General features: G+C 41.8%; 2 protein-coding genes across 17 annotated transcripts in view; both read left to right on the top strand.

Moving 5' to 3' along the window:
• The window catches only part of LOC124035800 (tight junction protein ZO-1-like), a 194,670-nt gene extending 191,724 nt beyond the window's left edge, over positions 1-2,946 (top strand). For all 15 annotated transcript variants that reach the window (XM_046349559.1, XM_046349558.1, XM_046349554.1 and 12 more), the window contains one exon: positions 1,133-2,946. In XM_046349559.1, the coding sequence (XP_046205515.1) occupies positions 1,133-1,227 (95 nt within the window). In that variant the 3' untranslated portion in view covers positions 1,228-2,946. The remainder of the gene's footprint in view (positions 1-1,132) is intronic.
• A 1,080-nt stretch (positions 2,947-4,026) lies between these two features.
• The window catches only part of LOC124035798 (protein FAM189A1-like), a 145,917-nt gene continuing 126,979 nt past the window's right edge, over positions 4,027-22,964 (top strand). The window contains exon 1 of one of the 2 annotated variants that reach the window (XM_046349543.1): positions 4,027-4,811. In XM_046349543.1, coding sequence (XP_046205499.1) covers positions 4,587-4,811 — 225 coding nt within the window. In that variant the 5' untranslated portion in view covers positions 4,027-4,586. The remainder of the gene's footprint in view (positions 4,812-22,964) is intronic. The other variant, XM_046349542.1, reaches the window with a different exon arrangement.

Here is a 22,964-nt window from a genome sequence, read left to right as displayed (position 1 = left end):
GTTGAAGTTTTTGATAATCATGGATTTATCGGTGGTGACCGTGTTACCTAGCCTCAGTGCAGTGGGCAGCTGGGAGGAGGTGCTCTTGTTCTCCATGGACTTCAGTGTCCCAGAACTTTTTGGAGTTGGGGGTACAGGATGCAAATTTCTGCCTGAAGAAGCTGGCCTTAGGATTCCTGACTGACTGCGTATATTGGTTCCTGACTTCCCTGAACAGTTTCATATCGCGGGGACTATTCGACTATTCAATGCTATTGCAGTCCTGAAAGAAGTCTGCTCACGGACGGGAGATATTCAATCCAAACATGACCTTAATGTACTGATGTCATTATGAGTTTCACAGTGAACATTGTTCCTCCTGCTGCACTGGCTAATTGTCAACCTCTAACAAATCATGTGAGTCATTGACAGTTGATCGGAGCAAAATCAGTTAAACACCTCTTGGTCCTCATATGGATCCTATCTGATAGGACCTGTCATTGCTAAAATCCCTTTGACATTTAGGAGTAATTACACTATAATGATTATGATGCATTATCCTCCCTTGTGATTTCCTATCAGAACAGCAAAGCATGCTAAAAGCCTGCAATTTTTATGCACTTTGATCTGAACATCTCATAAAACTCACTTTTCTCACATGGCCCTGAGGGAATGAATGCAATTATCTGAAATAACAGTGCTTTAAATGCAACTGCATTGTGGTTTGGAAGAAATGGTGCAGTTTAGTGTACAAATTTTGAGTCTAAAGCCGTTTTTTTTTTTTTTTTTACAATTATTTAAATTGGTTCTTCTGTGGAGGCAATACTCTTGGCTCGAGGCCTGGGGCTGGAACCCACCCATTAATTTCAAATTACAGTCGCTTCCAGTACATACTCTATCCTTAAGAGCTATAATTTGAAATGAAGAGTGGTTTTAGCAATGTAATCTGAAGTTTACTTCTGTCAAGCTACATCCTGGGGTGTGCACCACAAACTGAATGTATATATGACTTTAATGGAACAAAGGGTGTTTTAGTTTAGTGTTTGGGGCTTGCTGGTTGTCAGTTTAGCAAGAAGTGCATTATGTATTATGAACCGTATGCCCTTTCTCCACCTGTTATCATTACCATGTTCCTTCTCTCTCTCCCCCTCAGGTGATCCCAAGAGTTGGCAGAATCAGTCTCTCCCTGGAGACCCCAACTACCTGGTGGGAGCCAACTGTGTGTCTGTGCTCATCGACCACTTCTGAAATGTGCAACAGCTGGTCTGTTACTGAATGTGAAACCATGAGGAAAGGAGTGATAATAAACACACACACACACACCATTTCTCCATGGGTGGACCATACACAATGAAGTATTTACACCCAGTGCTCCAGCGTTGTTTACTGTGCCCATGGAAGATGGAGGGAGACTGAAGTTGCCCCTGCGTGCTGTCCTTTAACTCTTTCCGAGGTCTTGAAGAAAATACAAAACACACAAAACAATTTAACCAGTGATGGAATGCATGCCCTGTGCCACTGAGTAACTCATCACATTATACGCCAAGTTTGAACTTTAATTGTTACATAACAGGAAAGATGGTTTGTGAGGTTTTTACTTTTGAAGTAGATGCACATACATGTAGGTGTATTTATACTATATATGCATACAGTATATATAATAGATGGTATAAATATCATTTTAAATTCAATTCTAGAAAACTGAATTCAAGAATCAGACTTGAACCTTTTTGTCACCTTTTGAATTGGCTGACATAAAAGCCGGTCACATTTTTTCCACATTGACGGATTTGCGAAGATTTTGGAATTCGGTGCCAGGGAGATGGGCAGTAAAGTGATGAAGATGTAAATGTATGGCTTTGTGGTAATGATTATGGTGATAGTGAAGTTGGCAAGCATCCGCAGAAAAGAAAATGAAGATACAGGTGGAATACTTTGAGGTGGATTTAAAGCCTAACTCATGCCTCTTAACATGTTCATCCTGTGACTCGAATGGCTCTTCCTTCCTTTCCTTTTTTCTTTCTTTCTGTAAACTGACCTTGGATTCACTTTGTATTGAGTACCAGAATTCTACTCCTGCTGTATCAAGATCTATGCATGTGCTATGACTCAGGTCCAGAAGCCTGCTCAGTTCTCCCTCACCATGTTAAAACCCTCTTACATTAACAAGCAGTGATGCCTTATCTGCAAATTATTCACTTTTTCAGTAAAAACCTCTGGGTTCTTCTAAGTTATGATGATAAATTATGGAAGAATGAAGTTTTCTCTTGCCATTTTGTCAACCCACTGTATAAATGAACTTGGGTTTAGCGCACAAGAACAATTGAGGCTAATAAAGGTATTCTTTCTTTATCTGCTATGCATATGACTTCAGAAGAAAAAGAAAAACATGACAAAAAGACAAGTGGCTGTACATAAAGTTAGCATATGGCCTTGGTTCTTGGTTTGTAAATGAACTTTTGTATGTCTTTGTTATTTTGTATAAAACTTTGAGAAATCTGTTAAAAAAATAAATAAATTGACCATGGTTTACTTTGTATTCTGGTTATACCCTTGAGCCTTGGAACTTGTAACTATTAGCAGTAATAAAATCCACATTTTCTACCAATATTCACACTACATATAAATAATAATAATTGTCACACAAATATTTTGATGGTTATTTTACAAATGAGTAAAGTGCTTGGGTTAAACAACTTTGCAGACCTGTTCTTTAAAAGGGTGTGCTTTGAAAGTGTCCCCCTCATTTGTTTGTGATACTGGATGCTGTATTATTTTGTGCCCTGAAATGTATTTTTGTACTAATAGACCATATATTACGGCACACCAGTACTATTTTCTTTATATATGATAACACAGCTTCAATTGGATATTAGCTCTTCACGTGTGGCTGACTTTTTTTTCTCCTTTGTGACACAATTTTAAGTATACCACTGTATTAATGAATAAAATCATTTTTAAAGTAAAGTGTTTCTGGGGGGTTATTGTCATTTTTATGAGACCGATATTCCATTCTAATAGTTCAAAGGATTCTCAGGTGAAATATGTAATCATGTTCGTATTCTCCTTAGACTGGATTTCTGTAGTTTGATCTTCATCCATTACAAAGCTGAGAGGGGGGAAGGTGGCTGCTGTAGAATTTCTGTTATCTTTAGATACTGCGGCATGATTTAAGTGCAGTACCAGCTTGACTGGTGCAGATGGTGCTCTAGAGCCCTGTGGCTGGGTCTCCACAAGGTCAGCACCACAGCAGGCTGGTATTCAAAGATTAGGGACTGTAAGTCTTTAACCTCTGTTTGCATTATGAAGTACATTTTTACAAAGCTGGAGAATATAAACTTGTTTTAATGCAAATTCATGTTTTTACTCCCAATGTACTAAAAGTGAACCTAATCTCAGTTGATGATTATCAACCTTTGTGAATCTAATAAAGTAGGCTTGTCTGTATGAAGTATAGATGGATCATTCAAATATATATTTTTTTGACCCACCACCCAATGTTGTAAATGTATTCGGACAATCACAACAATGAGAATAGATACATTGTCATCTATCTGATTTTGTGCTATTTACAAACCAAAGCCAAGTAGAATCATTCATCTGTTTCACGTGCATATAGCTGGGATTTGTATATTAATGGAATGACATTCACTATTGTTGTCTCTAAATTATCTTTAGGCCTATACCCAGGCCTATGTCCTAACACTTGGTTCGGGGCTATAATTTGAAGAAATGTGAGAGAAATTGGTCATTTGAATTCCGACAATTCATAGATAACACAAATGATAAGAGCATGGTCATCTTTTTAATGTTCATATAGTCTAATTATTTGTAGACGCAATCACATGAGGCTATTTTTGGGATGCGAAGTGGCCCCTCAACACTCCGCACCATCGTAGTATTGATCACCCCAAACACGTATTGTGACAGGTCCCCATTACGCAGTATAGCGACCAAAGAATACCGTGTAGCTAGCTGCATCTCCTCCCGCCGCGGGTAGTTTTCTGTCGTATGTGAAAACCCTGCGCCTGTGTGAAGTAGCATACCCACGGCCACGCTCTCTCTGCATGTACCCTGCTGCGCGGTTGACAGTGGAATACTAGCCTACATAAAAGGGTGACATTATTCCCGTTTCATTTCAGCTATACGTTTTTACTTCTTTAAAATTTATCCTGTAGCAATGAAAGTAAGGAAGTATAATGAATCCTCGTGGACTATGATTTGATGGACCATTTCTCAAGCTTTTCCTCGAAAACCTGGTTACCTTACCTAATAGCTCGTTATCCTGTGTTTTTGCGGAATCGATTTGGGTAGCAGCACAAGAAAGTCACTACGCATCTCATCCATCACACTGTTGTAGCCTTCAGAATAACAGGCACTTACACATCTGCATCTTGGGATAAGTAATGCAATTTAATGGAGTCTCTTTCAAAGGAACCATTTAGTAGGACTGGTGTTATATGCTTTTTGGACACCGTTGCTTATCAAGCTTAACGTTTGGACATAGGTTACTTGCTTTGCTGTTAGGTACCACTTTTGGATGCAGTTGGAAATAGCTTAACCCTATTTTTTCGATAGCTGATACATCAACTGTTTTCTTCGTGACAATGCCAGTCCAAGCAATGCCCCGAGGTCGTTCGCTTAGCCCGGCGTCCCTGTCCCGTAGCCTCTCCAGACTCAGGGAGTTTCGGACTCGGACTCGGATCATGCTTTCTCTCGGAGTTTCTCAGATGGTTTTGGGAAGTCTGATTTTGGCAGTCAGTTTTGCCGCTCTGGCCCTCACTACCTCACCAAGGGTCAGACATTCGTGTCCATTTTGGGCAGGTTTCTCTGTAAGTATTTATTTAAGTATTAATATTCATCCAACATGTGGGTTTATGTGTGTGTGTTGTGGCTCACTATTTACTGTTGTTTATCATTTGCCTCATTTCGCGGGAAATAGATCTGGCACGTGCTCACACCCGGTAAACATGTCCAGTTGGCTCGACATGTGTTAGTTTTTTTTGTTGTAAATTATGCAGACGTTGTAAAATCAACATTAATGCCATTCATTATTTCGTTTCTTGACTGTCACCAACTGAACAGTGGTTTTAAACGCTCTCATTTGGCATTTTGTTGTATAGGCTACAGATGGCCTATCGTTGTGAAATATCTACTCTCATTTAGGCAAGATGAATTAGTTGCATTCTTTGTGTAATCATGTTGCAATTTGTTTGTAATAGTATTGCTCAAAATAAATTATTTGTAATAGTATTGCTCAAAATAAATAATCAGGCACTGTGTGAAGGATTTCTCTCAGCAAGAACACTGAGTGCTATTTTGGCTCTCATCTTGTTTATGGATGGGAATCTCACATACTGGCTTTGCAACCTGGACTCAGGGGAGACGTAATATAGTTAGTATGATATGTTATGTTTGGGATGGTATGTATTAATTTGTGGTTGTCCATCATCCATTTCGTATGATATGTTACGAACATAGAATTAGGAATTAGAATACTAGAATGGACATGAACCTTCTTATTATGGGATAAAGGTCAGCTATTTTGGTCAGGGAGCTGGTCAACCATGGTTTTGCCAGTACTGTGATAAGATATTGTTTAAATCATGAATTTGAAGAAATTATATGCACTGTATGTTTGTTACCTAGCTAGCCAGCTAGTTTTAGAGGAACAATTACATTTAAATTAACTGCCAATGTGCCAACATTCCATTCAAACAATGCAGTCAATCCAAAGCCATACACTGACTGAAATCAGTTGACGATAGAATTTAGACAAGTTGTAAATGCAACAAGTCTGATTGTATCATATAATAGCACTCGCAGCTTTAAAATAAAACAGAAATTGAGACATTTAAGGTCTGTTTAGATATATTTTAGAGGCTATTTATAATGCAAATAGGTATAACCCCCCTATAAACTGTATTTATAATGATAGGACAATATTTTAAGTTGACAGTAATTCTATTACACAATTTCTGACACATCACACGCCTTACTTTTACTTTCCTGCATCAGTGAAATCAGGATTATTCCTCTGCTGCCAGTCATTCCAATTAGACTGGTTTGGATGTCATGATCATGAAAAGCATGCAGTTAGGCCTACTTGCTGTAGGTCTATAACTGTGATGATAAAGCTAAATGTGTGCAGATTTTTGTTTACTATGTTACATTTAGTCTATGAGACCAGCCTGGGCTCTGCGGAAGTCTGTAGGTTAGAGGTTCTTAGCTTGCAGCTGGGCCATTAGTGATGAGGGCTGTTCTTGGCACATGCCCCGTACCCATGTGGTGCTGGTCATATTTGTCTAACTTTTCCTATGAAGAGAGTCCCTGTGGAGAGAGTGGTCTTATCAATCTATTTCCCTGCCAATTTGTGTTAAAAGTTGTTCTCTCTCTCTCTCTCTCTCTCTCTCTCTCTCTCTCTCTCTCTCTCTCTCTCTCTCTCTCTCTCTCTCTCTCTCTCTCTCTCTCTCTCTCTCTCTCTCTCTCTCTCTCTCTCTCTCTCTCTCTCTCTCTCTCTCTCTCTCTCTCTCACACACACACAACAACAACAAATGTAACTGTACGGCTCAATGTTCAATGAGCAAGAAATGTACTTTCAAGTAACTTCTCACTTTCATTGTGTACTGTAAAGATTGTCTTAGTGGGACATTGTTTTCTGCACCTGAAAATTTCATTGCAGTTTCTCAAAATATTTATGAAGTCACTCTTCCTTGATTTCCTGCCAGAGATCCAGCCAGTACATTAAGCTGGAAGGCAGTTCCATTAATTATAGAGGGATAATTGAGGCAGTGTACAGAAGGTGAAAGGTGGTCTCTGGAACAGGGGATATGTGTATGTGTGTGTGCTTGTTTGTGTGTTGTCGGAGATAAGCAACCTTGGGGTGAAAGGTCACAGGTCGGGCTATGCTCCTGGAGATCAATTCCTGGGGTTCACTCACTCAACAGATGTTGAGCACACAGCCAGGCAATCTTCATAAAAAAATATTGGCAGTAGAATGGCCCGTACTGAAGTGACTTTCAACGTGGCACTAGCATAGGATGCCACCTTTCCAACAAGTCAGTTAGTCAAATTTCTGCCCTGTTAGAGCTGCCCCGGTCAACTGTAAGTGCTGTTATTGTGAAGTGGAAACGTCTAGGAGCAACAACGGCTCAGCCGCAAAGTGGTAGGCAAGCTCGCAGAACAGGACCACCAAGTGCTGAAGTGTGTAAAAACCGTTAGTCCTCAAGTTGCAACACTCACTTCCGAGTTCCAAACTGTCAGCACAAGAACTGTTTGTTGGGACTTTCATGAAATGAGTTTCCATGGCCAAGCAGCCTAGTGTCATAATGTAACAAGCCTAATGTCACCATGCGTAATGCCAAGCGTTGACTGGAGTGGTGTAAAGCTCACCGCCATTGGAAACACATTCTCTGTAGTGATGAATCACGCTTCACCATCTGGCAGTTCAATGGATAAATATGGGTTTGGCGGATGCTAGGAGAATGCTACCTGCCAAACTGTAAAGTTTGGTGGAGGAGGAATAATGGTCTGGGGCTGTTTTTTATGGTTCGGGCTTGACCCCATAGTATTGAAAACATGCCATTTTAAGGGGAGATACTGTACCTATTTAGGCAATCCCTAGCTGCTGGGCTGCTCAGTCCTGACACTGGGGGCCTGCCATACTGTTGGTTGTCATTCTGGCCTTGGAGTAACACACCTGAAACCAGTAATGAATGTTTCACTAAGATTCTAAAGCTTAGTGAGATGTGTTAGAATGTGACACAGCAGGGTGGTGGACCCCGAGAGACAGGACGGGGTGACCCAGCTATATTATTTGCAAGTAAAATAAGCTCTACAGTACTATTAGGCCTATGATATTAATTATATGGAGGATGTACTGTTTCTGTGTGTTAGTGTGTAGGTGTGTTTTTATTCAACTTCCATTGAGACATACATAAAAAAGGAAGTTGTGTTGGCGAGAGTGTTCAGTTATTGACTAGACTGGTGGGGGTCGGGCGTGCAGGTGGCTCGGACTGGCCGGGCTGTCTGGCTGAAATTTGATATAGCGGATGTCTTGAGAAAGACAATCAAACGTATTTGTACTTTATTTGTAAGAGTTGTTCATTTGTTAGTCTATTGGTTAAAGGTGCGACACAATATTGATTATTGAAATATCGTTGATCTAGTTTAGTCTTATCAATCACTTAAAGATATTTAATAATAATCTTACCTAGCTTGATGACTGTGAGCATTTTTGCTTTTTTTGTTGTTGTTCTAAGTAGAGATGGCTAGAAAGGCCATGGACCATATTAGGTGGTGAAGAAATGCAGGAAATTAGCTTTAGATGCCCCAAAAATGTAAGAACCCTCAGAGGGGGAAGGAGAGGACCATCCCCCCCTCAGTGAATTTGATAAAAATAGTGAAACAGAAAATTATAATAAATATATTCATGTCACCAAATAATGTATTAAATCACACTTTTTTTGCAATGAAGGTCTACATTAGCCTCAACAGAAGTCTGTAGGGTAGTGTAACAGTTGTTAAAGTACTATGTGAATTTCACCAGGTTCATATATTAATATGTCATGTTGATTTGTTATTATGCATGCCTGCATCCTGGGAGTAGGGGAGTGTGTACTTACGTTTTTCCCTGCGTGCTCGTGCTCAAATCATTTTGATGCACTATGAGAGGTAGGCAGCCTTTACTGTTGTCTTCAGAAAAGTTTGATTCTTTTAAGTACACAGTGTTTTGTTCATGAATAATGTTGTATATTTAGAGGTTACTCATAAGTGGATGGTATTGTTAAGATTGTCACGCCCTGGTCTTAGTATTTTGTGTTTTCTTTATTATTTTGGTCAGGCCAGGGTGTGACATGGGTTATTTATGTGGTGTGTTTTGTCTAGGGTTTTTTATAGGTTATGGGATTGTAGTTAGTGGGGTTGTCTAGAAAAGTCTATGGCTGCCTGGAGTGGTTCTCAATCAGAGGCAGGTGTTTATCGTTGTCTCTGATTGGGAACTATATATAGGCAGCCATATTCTTTGAGTGTTTTCGTGGGTGATTGTTCCTGTTTCAGTGTTTGTTTGCACCAGATAAGGCTGTTTAGGTTTTCACGGTTATTGTTTTGTATTGTTTATCTTTTATTAAACATGTATCGAAATAACCACGCTGCATTTTGGTCCGATCCCTGCTACACCTCCTCTTCGGAGGAGGAGGAAGAAAACCTTAACAAAGATGCACTTGTAATTGTACTTTTTTAGGATGATATCAACATTCTGAATTCAACATGTGGTTAATAGCTAGCTAAGGTATTAGCAGGCTATTGTATGTGTGAACGATTGCTAGCTCCTCGAATGATCCCAGTCCCTCCTATTGTGCATCTGTTGTAGAAAGAGGCGACGATTCTCAGAACATATGTGCTCTACAAATGTTTTATTTCCTTTTGGATGCAGATGCAGGATGCAGACAGTGAATTCTGCTTAATTAAAACTACCTGATCTCCAAAGTCCACGTCTATAGTCTCAAACAACCACACAAAACGTAGAGTTACAGCGGTGCAGTACACCACCGCTTACAGTAGCACCATGGTGTGGACAGCTAGTTTCCATCCACCTCTGGGTACATTGAAATCAATTCCAAACCCAGGAGGCTCATGGTTCGCACCCCCCTTCCATAGGCTTACACAGTAATTATGACAACTTCCAGAGGACGCCCTCCAACATGTTGTGCACCCAATCAAAGGATCAGAGAATTAATCTAGTACTGAAAGCATAAGCTACAGCTAGCTATCACTGCAGTGCATAACATGGGGTGAGTAGTTGACTCAAAGAGAAAGAAAAACAATAGTTGAACAGTTTAACAAATTAATTTCTTAAATTAAGGAGAAGCAGGAGAGAGAGCTAACTATATTTCGTTGTGTTTTTTTCTCACTTTCACTTATCTAGAGAATGCAGCTAGCTAAATTATCCTACTCAAACACCCAGCTCAAACGAAGAGGGATGCTATGGCTATCCAACACGGGACCTTTCCCAGTTTTATTAATTTATTGGCACCGGGGCCCACCGGTGCAACTGTTAAACTGCATGCTGAATGTACACTACTGCAGGATTGTAGCAGGTTTACTAGCACGTTAGTTCTAGTAGCTATGTAGACTGAAGTTAGCTAATATGGTGACAATGATGTAGGCATAGTGTAGCGGATAGTGGTTAGAGGTTATGATATCAAGGTTTGGCCTGGAATGTTTTTTTTCGCCTGGTCACAGACAGCTGATGTGTTGTGCACTGAAATCCACAAGCAAAGGGAAAAGGTGAGATGAGTGTGTAGATGCAAGAAGGAATTAAAGAGCAAAATGATCATGCTGTTTGTTTGTGGCTGAACTGTGTTATGTGATTCATTCCGCCGATTCTGTTGAAAAAGAGAGCGAGAGAGAGAGAATACTTAAATTCACACAGGACACCGGATAAGACAGGAGAAATTATCCAGATATAACAGACTGACCCTAGCCCCCGGACACACAAACTACCGCAGCATAAATACTGGAGGCTGAGACAGGAGGGGTCGGGAGACACTGTGGCCCCATCCGATGGTACCCCCGGACAGGACCAAACAGGCAGGATATAACCCCACACACTTTGCCAAAGCACAGCCCCCACACCACTAGAGGGATATCTTCAACCACCAACTTACCTGAGACAAGGCCGTGTATAGCCCACAAAGATCTCCGCCACAGCACAACCCAAGGAGGGTGCCAACCCGGACAGGAAGATCACGTCAGTGACTCAACCCACTCAAGTGACGCAACCATCCCAGGGACGGCATGGAAGAGCACCAGTATGCCAGTGACTCAGCCCGTGTAATAGGGTTAGAGGAGGAAACGAGCAGTGTGTCAAGAAGCAGTGCGGCTTGGCAGGGTCATGTTTCGGAGGACGCATGGCTCTCGACTTTCACGTCTACCAAGTCCGTAAGGGAAGTTGCAGCAATGGGACAAGACTGTAATAACCAATTGGGGAGAAAAAGGGGTAAAAGTAAAAAATATACAGTTGGGAGAGCAAGTATTTGATACACTGCCGATTTTGCAGGTTTTCCTACTTACAAAGCATGTAGATGTCTGTAATTCTTATCATAGGTACACTTCAACTGTGAGAGACCGAATCTGAAACAAAAATCCAGAAAGTCAGTGTATGATTTTTAAGTAATGAATTAACATTTTATTGCTTGACATAAGTATTTGATACATCAGAAAAGCAGAACTTAATATTTGGTACAGAAACCTTTGTTTGCAATTACAGAGATCATACGTTTCCTGTAGTTCTTGACCAGGTTTGCACACACTGCAGCAGGGATTTTGGCCCACTCCTCCATACAGACCTTCTCCAGATCCTTCAGGTTTCGGGACTGTCGCTGGGCAATATGGAGTTTCAGCTCCCTCCAAAGACTTTCTATTGGGTTCAGGTCTGGAGACTGGCTAGGCCACTCCAGGACCTTGAGATGCTTCTTACGGAGCCACTCCTTAGTTGCCCTGGCTGTGTGTTTCGGGTCGTTGTCATGCTGGAAGACCCAGCCATGACCCATCTTCAATGCTCTTACTGAGGGAAGGAGGTTGTTGGCCAAGATCTCACGATACATGGCCCCATCCATCCTCCCCTCATTACCGTGTCCCCTTTGCAGAAAAGCATCCCCAAAGAATGATGTTTCCACCTCCGTGCTTCACGATTGGGATGGTGTTCTTTGGGTTGTACTTATCCTTCTTAATCCTCCAAACACGGCAAGTGGAGTTTAGACCAAAAAGCTCTATTTTTGTCTCATCAGATCACATGACCTTCTCCCATTCCTCCTCTGGATCATCCAGATGGTCATTGGCAAACTTCAGACGGGCCTGGACATGCACTGGCTTGAGCAGGGGGACCTTGCGTTCGCTGCAGGATTTTAATCTATGACGGCGTAGTGTGTTACTAATGGTTTTCTTTGAGACTGTGGTCCCTGCTCTCTTCAGGTCATTGACCAGGTCCTGCAGTGTAGTTCTGGGCTGATCCCTCATCTTCCACATGATCATTGATGCCCCACGAGGTGAGATCTTGCATGGAGCCCCAGACCGAGGGTGATTGACCGTCATCTTGAACTTCTTCCATTTTCTAATAATTGCGCCAACAGTTGTTGCCTCTCACCAAGCTGCTTGCCTATTATCCTGTAGCCCATCCCAGCCTTGTGCAGGTCTACAATTTTATCCCTGATGTCCTTACACAGCTCTCTGGGCTTGGCCATTGTGAAGAGGTTAGAGTTTGTTTGATTGAGTGTGTGGACAAGTGTCTTTTATACAGGTAACGAGTTCAAACAGGTGCAGGTAATACAGAATAATGAGTGGAGAACAGGAGGGCTTCTTAAAGAAAAACTAACAAGTCTGTGAGAGCCAGAATTCTTACTGGTTGGTAGTTGATCAAATACTTATGTCATGCAATAAAATGCAAATTAATTACTTAAAAATCATACAATGTGATTTTCTGGATTTTTGTTTTAGATTCCGTCTCTCACAGTTGAAGTGTACCTATGATAAAAATGACAGACCTCTACATGCTTTGTAAGTAGGAAAACCTGCAAAATCGGCAGTGTATTAAATACTTGTTCTCCCCACTGTATATATTTTTAAAAATGAAAACAATCATCGTCCTCCCTCATCTTAAACGGTACGACTGCCACTGCTATACTGATTGTTCCGTTTTTAATGCTGCTTTATTGCTCTGTGTGTATTATACTGTGTTCGTACTATACAAGTCTACTGTTAGTGTTCAGTAAGGATGGTTTTACTTTGCTTCCTCCACGTTGGATGGAGTCTGCCATGCCCTGATGTAAGTGGCAGCCCAGAACAAACCAGTGTTTCTGGGTCAGTGCCCATCACTCCGCTCCCCAGAGGTGGAGCACTTCTCCAGAATAGGTATTCTGTATTCTCATACTGCCTGATTAGAGTGTAGAAATGAACACTGTCTCTAAACATGCCCCTCTCTCTCCACCCTGCTCCTCCACCCCTATCAACATCCAGACACAAAGAGCCTGGGCTCTGTCGCTGACCACAGCGGGGCGACGGGCAGCACGGGGGATCAGTATGCATGGCTTTTAGACCACACATGCAGAGTAGATTTCTGAACGAACAAATCAGTGTGTCGTCCTCTGCCACTTTGTGTGATCTACCATCTTGCTAATTAGCTAAACACTTGTACTACTGTTTGGATGGTGGAATGAATGGAATGGGTTTATATACTGTAGCCCTGTTCCAAAACTAATAGACCTATGAAATATTTATCATCCAGAAATCTCTTGCATAACGTGTGGAAATGTCATGTCAGAAAGATTGTTCATCTTATTGAGAAAGCAATAAGTAGAAGAAAAGGCAGCAATCGATTGAAGGAACCTTTGCCAAGCCAATAATAGCTCTTTTCAGGGAACGTCAGTGAGGGGAGAGAATTGACAGCAGGGTGGTGGGTTGTGGTGGGCTGTGAACAGATCGACTGCAGTCCACAGCTCAATGCTAAATGTCCTCTGGCCTGGCCATGACACATTCCTTATAGAGACAAACTACTGTAGATCTGTCAGATGTTAATTATTTATTAGAGTAGCAACAGCATATATATACTAGAATAACAACAATTAGATGCGAAGCATTAGGATGGACTGGTGGTGCTTTAGCTGCTCAAGCGGTCCTTATTCAGTACTGCATATTGCTGTACCCACTAACATGAACAGCACCATAAATGTCATGACTGCGTCTGAGCAACTCTTAAAAGCCAGCCGTCTGAATGTTGAATCCATCTCAATAGTGTGTGACGGGCAGAGACAGATCTGTTCCCCTCCCTGACTTGTGTGCTGGTTCTAATATGATTTGGTTGGCTCCATAACTCACTCCAGTAAAACTGGGAGAAGAAGAATGAGAGGAATGAGACATTGCGTTAAGGTTGGATGTAAATCCAGCAGGCAGATTGAGTGTCTCCTCTGTCTCCTGTGGCTCCAGTGGATAGGGACAGTTCAGCACAACCGGCCAAATCACACAAAGTTCTGTGGAGTAGAGTAGCCACAGTGAACGGTGTGTCCTGCTCACAGCTGATACCCTGGCCTGTGACTGTAAGTGTGTGTGAGTGAAGACAGCTTCACTGATTCCTAACAGGTCTTCAGGCAGCTCTCTGGCCCGGGCCAACAGAACAGGAGCTCAGAGGATATCCTGTTCTGTTCAGGAGCTCTGCTCGCTGGGTTACTAATTATTAACACCCACTTGAGAACATACATCAATAGTCTGATAATATTATATTGTTGCCGACTGGCTGCTGCTGACTACCTGTTGGAGAGTGGATGTTGAAAACCCAGAGAGAGAATTCGGTGTCCCACTTCCGAATGGTGTTAGCATTAGAAATAGCCCAGCTTTCTGTTTCACTCTATTACCGCTGGTGGGGAAATGCTTTTGTGGGATTTCTTGCATGAATCAATGTATTAGAACAGATTCACAACATTATATTCACTAGTCAAACTGCTACATAACCCCTTGCTTCAGGATTACTTTGATGTGTAAAACATTATACAATATTTACTCACCCGAGCAGTAGGGATTTTTTGGGGGAGGTTGGGGAACGACCACAATACTGTCACACTGAGTTGGTTTGTTATAGACCTTAAACTCTAGTCTTGGAGAGAGCAAGCGAGAGAGAGAGAGCGAGAGAGAGAGCGAGAGAGAGAGAGCAAGCAAGAGGGAGAGCAAGCGAGAGAGAGAGAGAGAGAGAGAGAGAGAGAGAGAGAGAGAGAGAGCATAAGTAATCAAGTTGTTTAAGTGTCTGGGTGTGTGCCGAGCCTAATTCGTTCAGATGGAAGGTGGAGGGTGATTTGTACTGCGTGTCAGATGCTGACAGGCCCAGCGCCCCTCTGGTGCTTGGAGTTACACCATAGGCACGCGCTCCCTCATTTATTCAGCCCACTAGTCTAGTCCAATGTGTGATTCATACAGAGCTCCTAATGCACTGATCCCCGGCGTGAGCAGGTAACAATTCTCTATTGGTTCGAGGCCAAGTACAGTTGAGGTTGGAAGTTTACATACACCGAAGCCAAATACATTTAAACTCAGTTTTTCACAATTCCTGACATTTAATCCTAGTAAAAAATCCCAGTTTTAGGTCAGTTAGGATCAGCACTTTATTTTAAGAATGTGAAATGTCAGAATAATAGTAGAGAGTGATTTATTTTAGCTTTTATTTATTTCATCACATTCCCAGTGGGTCAGAAATGTACATACACTCAATTAGTATTTGGTAGCATCAGCCACCAATTGTGCAAGTTCTCCCACTTAAAAAGATGAGAGAGGCCTGTCATTTTAATCATAGGTACACTTCAACTATGACAGACAAAATGAGAAAAGAAAATCCAGAAAATCACATTGTAGGATTTTTAATAAATGTATTTGCAAATTATGGTGGAAAATAAGTATTTGGTCAATAACAAAAGTTTCTCAATACTTTGTTACATACCCTTTGTTGGCAATGACAGAGGTCAAACGTTTTCTGTACGTCTTCACAAGGTTTTCACACACTGTTGCTGGTATTTTGGTCCATTCTTCCTTGCAGATCTCCTCTAGAGCAGTGATGTTTTGGGGCTGTTGCTGGGCAACACGGACTTTCAACTCCCTCCAAAGATTTCCTATGGGGTTGAGATCTGGAGACTGGCTAGGCCACTCCAGGACCTTGAAATGCTTCTTACGAAGCCACTCCTTTGCTGCCCGTTGCCCAGTGTTTGGGATCATTGTCATGCTGAAAGACCCAGCCACGTTTCATCTTCAATGCCCTTGCTGATGGAAGGGAATCTCACGATACATGGCCCCATTCATTCTTTCCTTTACAAGGATCAGTCGTCCTGGTCCCTTTGCAGAAAAACAGCCCCAAAGCATGTTTCCACCCCCATGCTTCACAGTAGGTATGGTTTTCTTTGGGTGCAACTCAGCATTCTTTGTCCTCCAAACACGACGAGTTGAGTTTTTACCAAAAAGTTATATTTTGGTTTCATCTGACCATATGACATTCTCCCAATCTTCTTCTGGATCATCCAAATTCTCTCTAGCAAACTTCAGACGGGCCTGGACATGTACTGGCTTAAGCAGGGGGACACGTCTGGCACTGCATGACTTGAGTCCCTGGCAGCATAGTGTGTTACTGATGGTAGGCTTTGTTACTTTGGTCCCAGCTCTCTGCAGGTCATTCACTAGGTCCCCCTGTGTGGTTCTGGGATTTTTGCTCACCGTTCTTGTAATCATTTTGACCCCATGGGGTGAGATCTTGCGTGGAGCCCCAGATCGAGGGAGATTATCTGTGGTCTTGTATGTCTTCCATTTCCTAATAATTGCTCCCACAGTTGATTTCTTCAAACCAAGCTGCTTACCTATTGCAGATTCAGTCTTCCCAGCCTGGTACAGGTCTACAATTTTGTTTCTGGTGTCCTTTGACAGCTCTTTGGTCTTGGCCATAGTGGAGTTTGGAGTGTGACTGTTTGAGGTTGTGGACAGGTGTCATTTATACTGATAACAAGTTCAAACAGGTGCCATTAATACAGGTAACGAGTGGAGGACAGAGGAGCCTCTTAAAGAATAAGTTACAGGTAGGTCTGTGAGAGCCAGAAATTTTGCTTTTTGTAGGTGACCAAATACTTATTTTCCACCATAATATGCAAATAAATTCATTACAAATCCTACAATGTGATTTAACCCTGGATTTGTTTTGTAATTTTGTCTGTCATAGTAGAAGTGTACTTTTGATGAAAATTACAGGCATCTCTCATCTTTTTAAGTGGGAGAACTTGCACAATTGGTGGCTGACTAAATACTTTTTTTGCCCCACTGTACACCTCCAATTGACTCAAATTATGTCAATTAGCCTATCAGAAGCTTCTAAAGCCATGACATAATTTTCTGGATTTTTCCAAGCTGTTTAAAGGCACAGTCACCTTAGTGTATGTACACTTCTGACACACTGGAATTGTGAAACAGTGAATTATAAGTGAAATAATCTGTCTGTAAAGAATTGTTGGAAAGGTTACTTGTGTCATGCACAAAGTAGATGTCCTAACCGACTTGCCGAACTATAGTTTGTTAACAATAAATGTGTGGAGTGGTTGAAAAACCTGTTTTAATGACTCCAATCTAAGTGTATGTAAACTTCCGTCTTCAACTGTACATACTAGCACCATGCTGAGCCTCTCTCTATCAGTTTATTCAGGAACACAGACATCTGCCGGCTGCTACAGCATTGTTAGTGTAGTGTATGTGTCATAAGTGTGTACATAGTATGTGTACCCGGCCCCATTGCTGTGTGTATACTTTAGGAAGATTTTATTCAACATCTGACTCCAATCCCACATCCTGAAATCTCCATAATGTGACGAGGAGTGCAGTGGATGACACACAGGGTTGAGGGGGTAATGCTCTGCTCTGTGTGGGAGAGAATAGCTTTCGTCTCTGAGCAGTGGCCAATTTACCCACCCACCAACCACTTCGTCACGTCATTACCCTGCACTAAACAGGCAGAGAAACGAGCTGCTATGAGATATACTGTACCTCTGTGAGCAGAGATCGTTGTTTTTTACCCTCAGTTTGTAATGTAGTTCGTCTGCTGTTTGAAGAGAGTCAGACCGAAATGCAGCGTGTAGGTTACTCATGACTTTTAATGAAGAATAATGCGGTACATGAGATAACTGAAAATACAAAAACAACAAACGAGTGAAACTAATACAGCCTATCTGGTGACTAACACAAAGACAGGTACAATCACCCACGAAATACAACGCGCACTCAGGCTGCCTAAATACGGTTCCCAATCCGAGACAACGAGAATCAGCTGACTCCAATTAGGAATCGCCTCAGGCAGCCAAGCCTAACTAGACACACCCCTACTAATACACACTCCCAATTAATACAAACCCCAATACGAAATACAACATATAAACCTATGTCACACCCTGGCCTACCCAAACATGTAACAAAAACACAAGATACAATGACCAAGGCGTGACACAGTTGGACATTGAGATGATTTCTTACCTATGGTTTAATATATGGCTTTGCTTGTGCATAACATACCATCTTCTCTCTCTCTCTGTGTGTACGTACTGTACAGTAGGTTATGTGTCTCCAGACATGAATGCTAGTCCCAGCAGCACATGACATGATTAACGGATGCTGATTGAGTTTGCATCTTGTAAGTGATGGGGTTGAATTTCTGTCTAGGCTCCTTTGTTGTGGTGTGCGCGAACAGGGGAGCACTCTTCCTGCTCCTCTTTGTCTGAGACTGTGTGTGTGTGTGTGTGTGTGTGTGTGTGTGTGTGTGTGTGTGTGTGTGTGTGTGTGTGTGTGTGTGTGTGTGTGTGTGTGTGTGTGTGTGTGTGTGTGTGTGTGTGTGTGTGTGTGTGTGTGTGTGTGTGTGTGTGTGTGTGTGTGTTTGTGTGGGGGGGGTAATGGAGATGTCATGTAGTGAGGTTCTGCTGTAGATTGGGCAGACAGCTGGGAAGCACTGGGCTCCAGAATCCTGAGGGGAATAGCCAAGCAGAAAGCAGGAGAGCAGCAGAGAAGGGCACTGGCCAGCCAGGTACCTGAGAACTGATGGGAGAATCTATCACAGACAACTGCCATTGTAATTAATGTGTGAAGTGAAGAAGGTCTATGTGCTGTTCATTGGCTAGGTTCCCTGAGGAGATCTGATTCTCTACACCTCTCTCTCTCTCTCATCCTTCATCGCCACCACAGAGGAACCACCGTGAACTACAGGCGGTAAATAGCCACTGTTTCATGGATGAAATGGATAAGATAATTCAAATGTCATTCAAATATGAGCTTTTTGGGGCCAGTGATCCACAATGGGGAATGGCCCCATACTGGAGGGTTGAGGCAGTTTTATCACTTTGATAGGAATATATTGTTTGTGTTGAATTTAAATGGGCCATTTAAGCTTTTTGCTCAGTACGTTGAAGAGGAATTCCATTTTCCTTGATCTTTTCCTTTAGACTTAAGAAGAATATAGAAGAAGCCAAAGGCTTCATATTCAATTAGCACAATATTTGCAGTGCCCACAGATTACATAATAATACTATTATAAAGAAGCGTATTACTCTGCCAAGGTGAACATTTCACCAAGTTATGTCTTCTTTCCCCAGGTGTCCAGTGATTGAATAACCCATTGGTGATTGAATGATTTGGGCTTCATCGAAAATAACGAAAAGAGAAAGTTAATGGAAGACATGAAACCATTGTCATCTTTGGAGCAATCAGAGCTGGGCTGTTCTCAACCAAGGAAAAACCAATGGATCCTGAATAATGCATGAAACACTCACCATCAGAGCCGTAACTACATAATGAGGAAACCGAGGTCTGGAACTCTAATTTATTCTAATAAAAATAGATATTTTGTAAACAATACAAAATAATAAATTAGCCTATGGGTCGACTTCTAAATATTTATCCCAGTGTTTATCAAATCTCAGAATGCTTATATTCTTGATCTGACTGAGTTATAATTGTGCATGCCTCTTTGCGAACGAGTGGAATCATGAACATTGGTTTGTTCATTATTTTCCCCTGCGTCCCCCAGATTTGCCTCATGGATTTGCCTTTTTAGCAGCACTTTCACCACTCTCTCAAACAGCTAACTCCGCTCTCTCGCGGCACAGGCCGATTGTAACGATCGTTGTTGGAAGGATTGGACCAAGGTGCAGCGTGGAGGCGTTCATCATATTTATTCATGTGAACCAGCAACAAAACAATAAAGAGTAACAAAACTAAACGTACAGCTTTGTAGAGCTAAAAGCAACAATACAAAATCAAGATCCCACAAACAACAGGTGGGAAAAGGCTGCCAAATATGATCCCCAATCAGAGACAACGATAGACAGCTGCCTCTGATTGGGAACCATACCAGGCCAACATAGAAAAGAAAAAACTAGACTACCCACCCTAGTCACACCCTGACCTAACCAAAATAGAGAAATAAAAGGTTCTCTAAGGTCAGGGCGTGACACCGATGGCCTGAGACATGAACGAACTATCCCAGCTCAGAGTCGGATCAAGTAGGCAACTAGAGACACTGCTGACAGTGTGTTTGTCAGATGCCGGGACAAAAATCCATTTTAAAACCGTCCCACAACTCTTGCCGTGTCTAGAGACATCATCCCTAGTATTACTTAACCAGCTAGGATGAAGTAAGAAGTTAGCGTTAAACGGAGCCTACCTCAGAAGGTGCACAAAATAGGCTACTAAGTTCTCATCTGAACTTTACAGGGATGTGGTGCTCAGTGGTGAAGCTGAGGAAGGTTGCAATGCATCCAGGAGGAAGCAGAGAGAGAGTTTAGTACAGTTGTTCTCAAACTTGGGGTTGGGGCCTCATGTGGGGTCCCCTGAGAAAATCTGTATTAATCTCATCAAACAGGTTAGGAACATATGTTTCAATATGGCCTATTTTCCCTATAGGCCGACATTAAATTGCTATCAACATGCAAACAACACAGTTCTAAAAATGAAATACCATTTAGTTTATATCGGTTGCAGTTCGACTTGTCTTGATCACCCACTGGAGTTCATAGTTGACCTGCCATTACCCACCTATTTTTTCCACTACATCACTGATATGAATCTGTCATTGATGTCTGTTTGTGTGGAGCTTGATTAGTAATGCCTAGGAAGACAAATGTGAACACTAGTAATTTGAGACAAGAGATATCTATGTAAAGAATTGATGATTTTATGTAATTCATCATTACAACTGACTGGACAGTCGCTGATGCTAGGTGTCAGTGTGAATCAATTCTCCTATTTCCCCCCCTTTCAGGGGTATAACACAATTGTATAGCTAATATGGTATGTGTTTGTAGATCGACTGAGGTGAATGAACCTACCCCAGCCAAGGTGATAATGCCTTGGATCCTTGTTGCATGTTTTTACTGTTCTCTGAATATCATTTTAATGAAATGTAGTAAATGAGCTTCAACTTTCAAAACAATTCAGACCTCACTAAAACTCAAACCCTGGTACTGCTCTGCTCACCATTCACTGTCTCAACTACAAACAATGTAATATCTGAATAGTATTCAAATAATAGTGTACTACTTCTCACAATGAAATCAGAATAAATTGCATTGCATTACATCTGAATATGTTTTGTATATTATTGGATACACATTCATTTGTATTTGATATGTGAGTCATAGCTCTTTTGTGACCAGACACATGGGAGACATCCATAGTGGTTTAGATAGTGGTCATTAGTGGTTTAGAGTATTCCTCTGAATTAAATTTGTTGCATACTAATTGCCAAATTACTGGCGCCTGGGAGGGATGGGCTGGGCTCACAGGAATGCCTCTCTCCCTGCGTGGTAAAAACTTCATAACACCACAGAAAGAGGATACTGTCTTTGATTAGAGCAGAGCAGTGACTGTTAGTTAATACTCTGATGCTACAGCTGTTGTCAGCTTTGTGTAATGGTAAAGGACTGGGCAATGGATAACGGAAGATGGATTGGAGCTGCTCTGTATATACATTGGGGCAAAAAAGTATTTAGTCACCCACCAATTGTGCAAGTTCTTCCACTTAAAAAGATAAGAGAGGCCTGTAATTTTCATCATAGGTACACTTCAACTATGACAGACAAAATGAGAAAGAAAAGAAATCCAGAAAATCACATTGTAGGATTTTTCATGAATTTATTTGCAAATTATCGTGGAAAATAAGTATTTGGTCAATAACAAAAGTTTATCTCAATACTTTGTTATATACCCTTTGTTGGCAATGACAGAGGTCAAACGTTTTCTGTAAGTCTTCACAAGGTTTTCACACACTGTTGCTGGTATTTTGGCCCATTCCTCCATGCAAATCTCCTCTAGAGCAGTGATGTTTTGGGGCTGTTGCTGGGCAACACGGACTTTCAACTCCCTCCAAAGATTTTCTATGGGGTTGAGATCTGGAGACTGGCTAGGCCACTCAAGGACCTTGAAATGCTTCTTACAAAGCCACTCCTTCGCTGCCCAGGCGGTGTGTTTGAGATCAGTGTCATGCTGAAAGACCCAGCCACGTTTCATCTTCAATGCCCTTGCTGTTGGTAGGCTTTGTTACTTTGGTCCCAGCTCTCTGCAGGTCATTCACTAGGTCCCCCCGTGTGGTTCTGGGATTTTTGCTCACTGTTCTTGTGATAATTTTTACCCCACAGGGTGGGATCTTGCGTGGAGCCCCAGACCGAGGGAGATTATCAGTGGTCTTGTATGTCTTCCATTTCCTAATAATTGCTCCCACAGTTGATTTCTTCAAACCAAGCTGCTTACCTATTGCAGATTCAGTCTTCCAAACCTGGTGCAGGTCTACAATTTTGTTTCTGGTGTCCTTTGACAGCTCTTTGGTCTTGGCCATAGTGGAGTTTGGAGTGTGACTGTTTGAGGTTGTGGACAGGTGTCTTTTATACTGATAACAAGTTCAAACAGGTGCCATTAATACAGGTAACGAGTGGAGGACAGAGGAGCCTCTTAAAGAAGAAGTTACAGTTCTGTGAGAGCCAGAAATCTTGCTTGTTTGTAGGTGACCAAATACTTATTTTCCACCATAATTTGCAAATAAATTCATAAAAAATTCTACAATGTGATTTTCTGGATTTTTTTTCCTTTTTCCTTTCATCTGTCATAGTTGAAGTGTACCTGTGTTGTAAATTACAGGCCTCTCATCTTTTTAAGTGGGAGAACTTGCACAATTGGTGGCTGACTAAATACTTTTTTGCCCCACTGTAAGGTGAAAGAGTGTTCAGCCACGAGAGAGCTCCAGTATCAAGGTCAACTCTCATGTGCAGCACGGTAGAAGCTCTTTACCGCTATGTGAGGGGATGGCAGGGAAGGTGTATAACAGAATAATGTTCCATATGAAGGTCTTGCATGCGGACTACACTGGCCACGTGCATATGCATCCGCGCTATGATTTTGTCCATCCACACCAGATGCGGTCATGACACGCAGGTTAAAAT

The sequence above is a fragment of the Oncorhynchus gorbuscha genome, linkage group LG05 (assembly GCF_021184085.1).
Source record: "Oncorhynchus gorbuscha isolate QuinsamMale2020 ecotype Even-year linkage group LG05, OgorEven_v1.0, whole genome shotgun sequence".
Classification (NCBI taxonomy): domain Eukaryota; kingdom Metazoa; phylum Chordata; class Actinopteri; order Salmoniformes; family Salmonidae; genus Oncorhynchus; species Oncorhynchus gorbuscha.
Note: the sequence above shows the minus strand (reverse complement) of the source record. Positions and strands in the feature narration are given on the sequence as shown.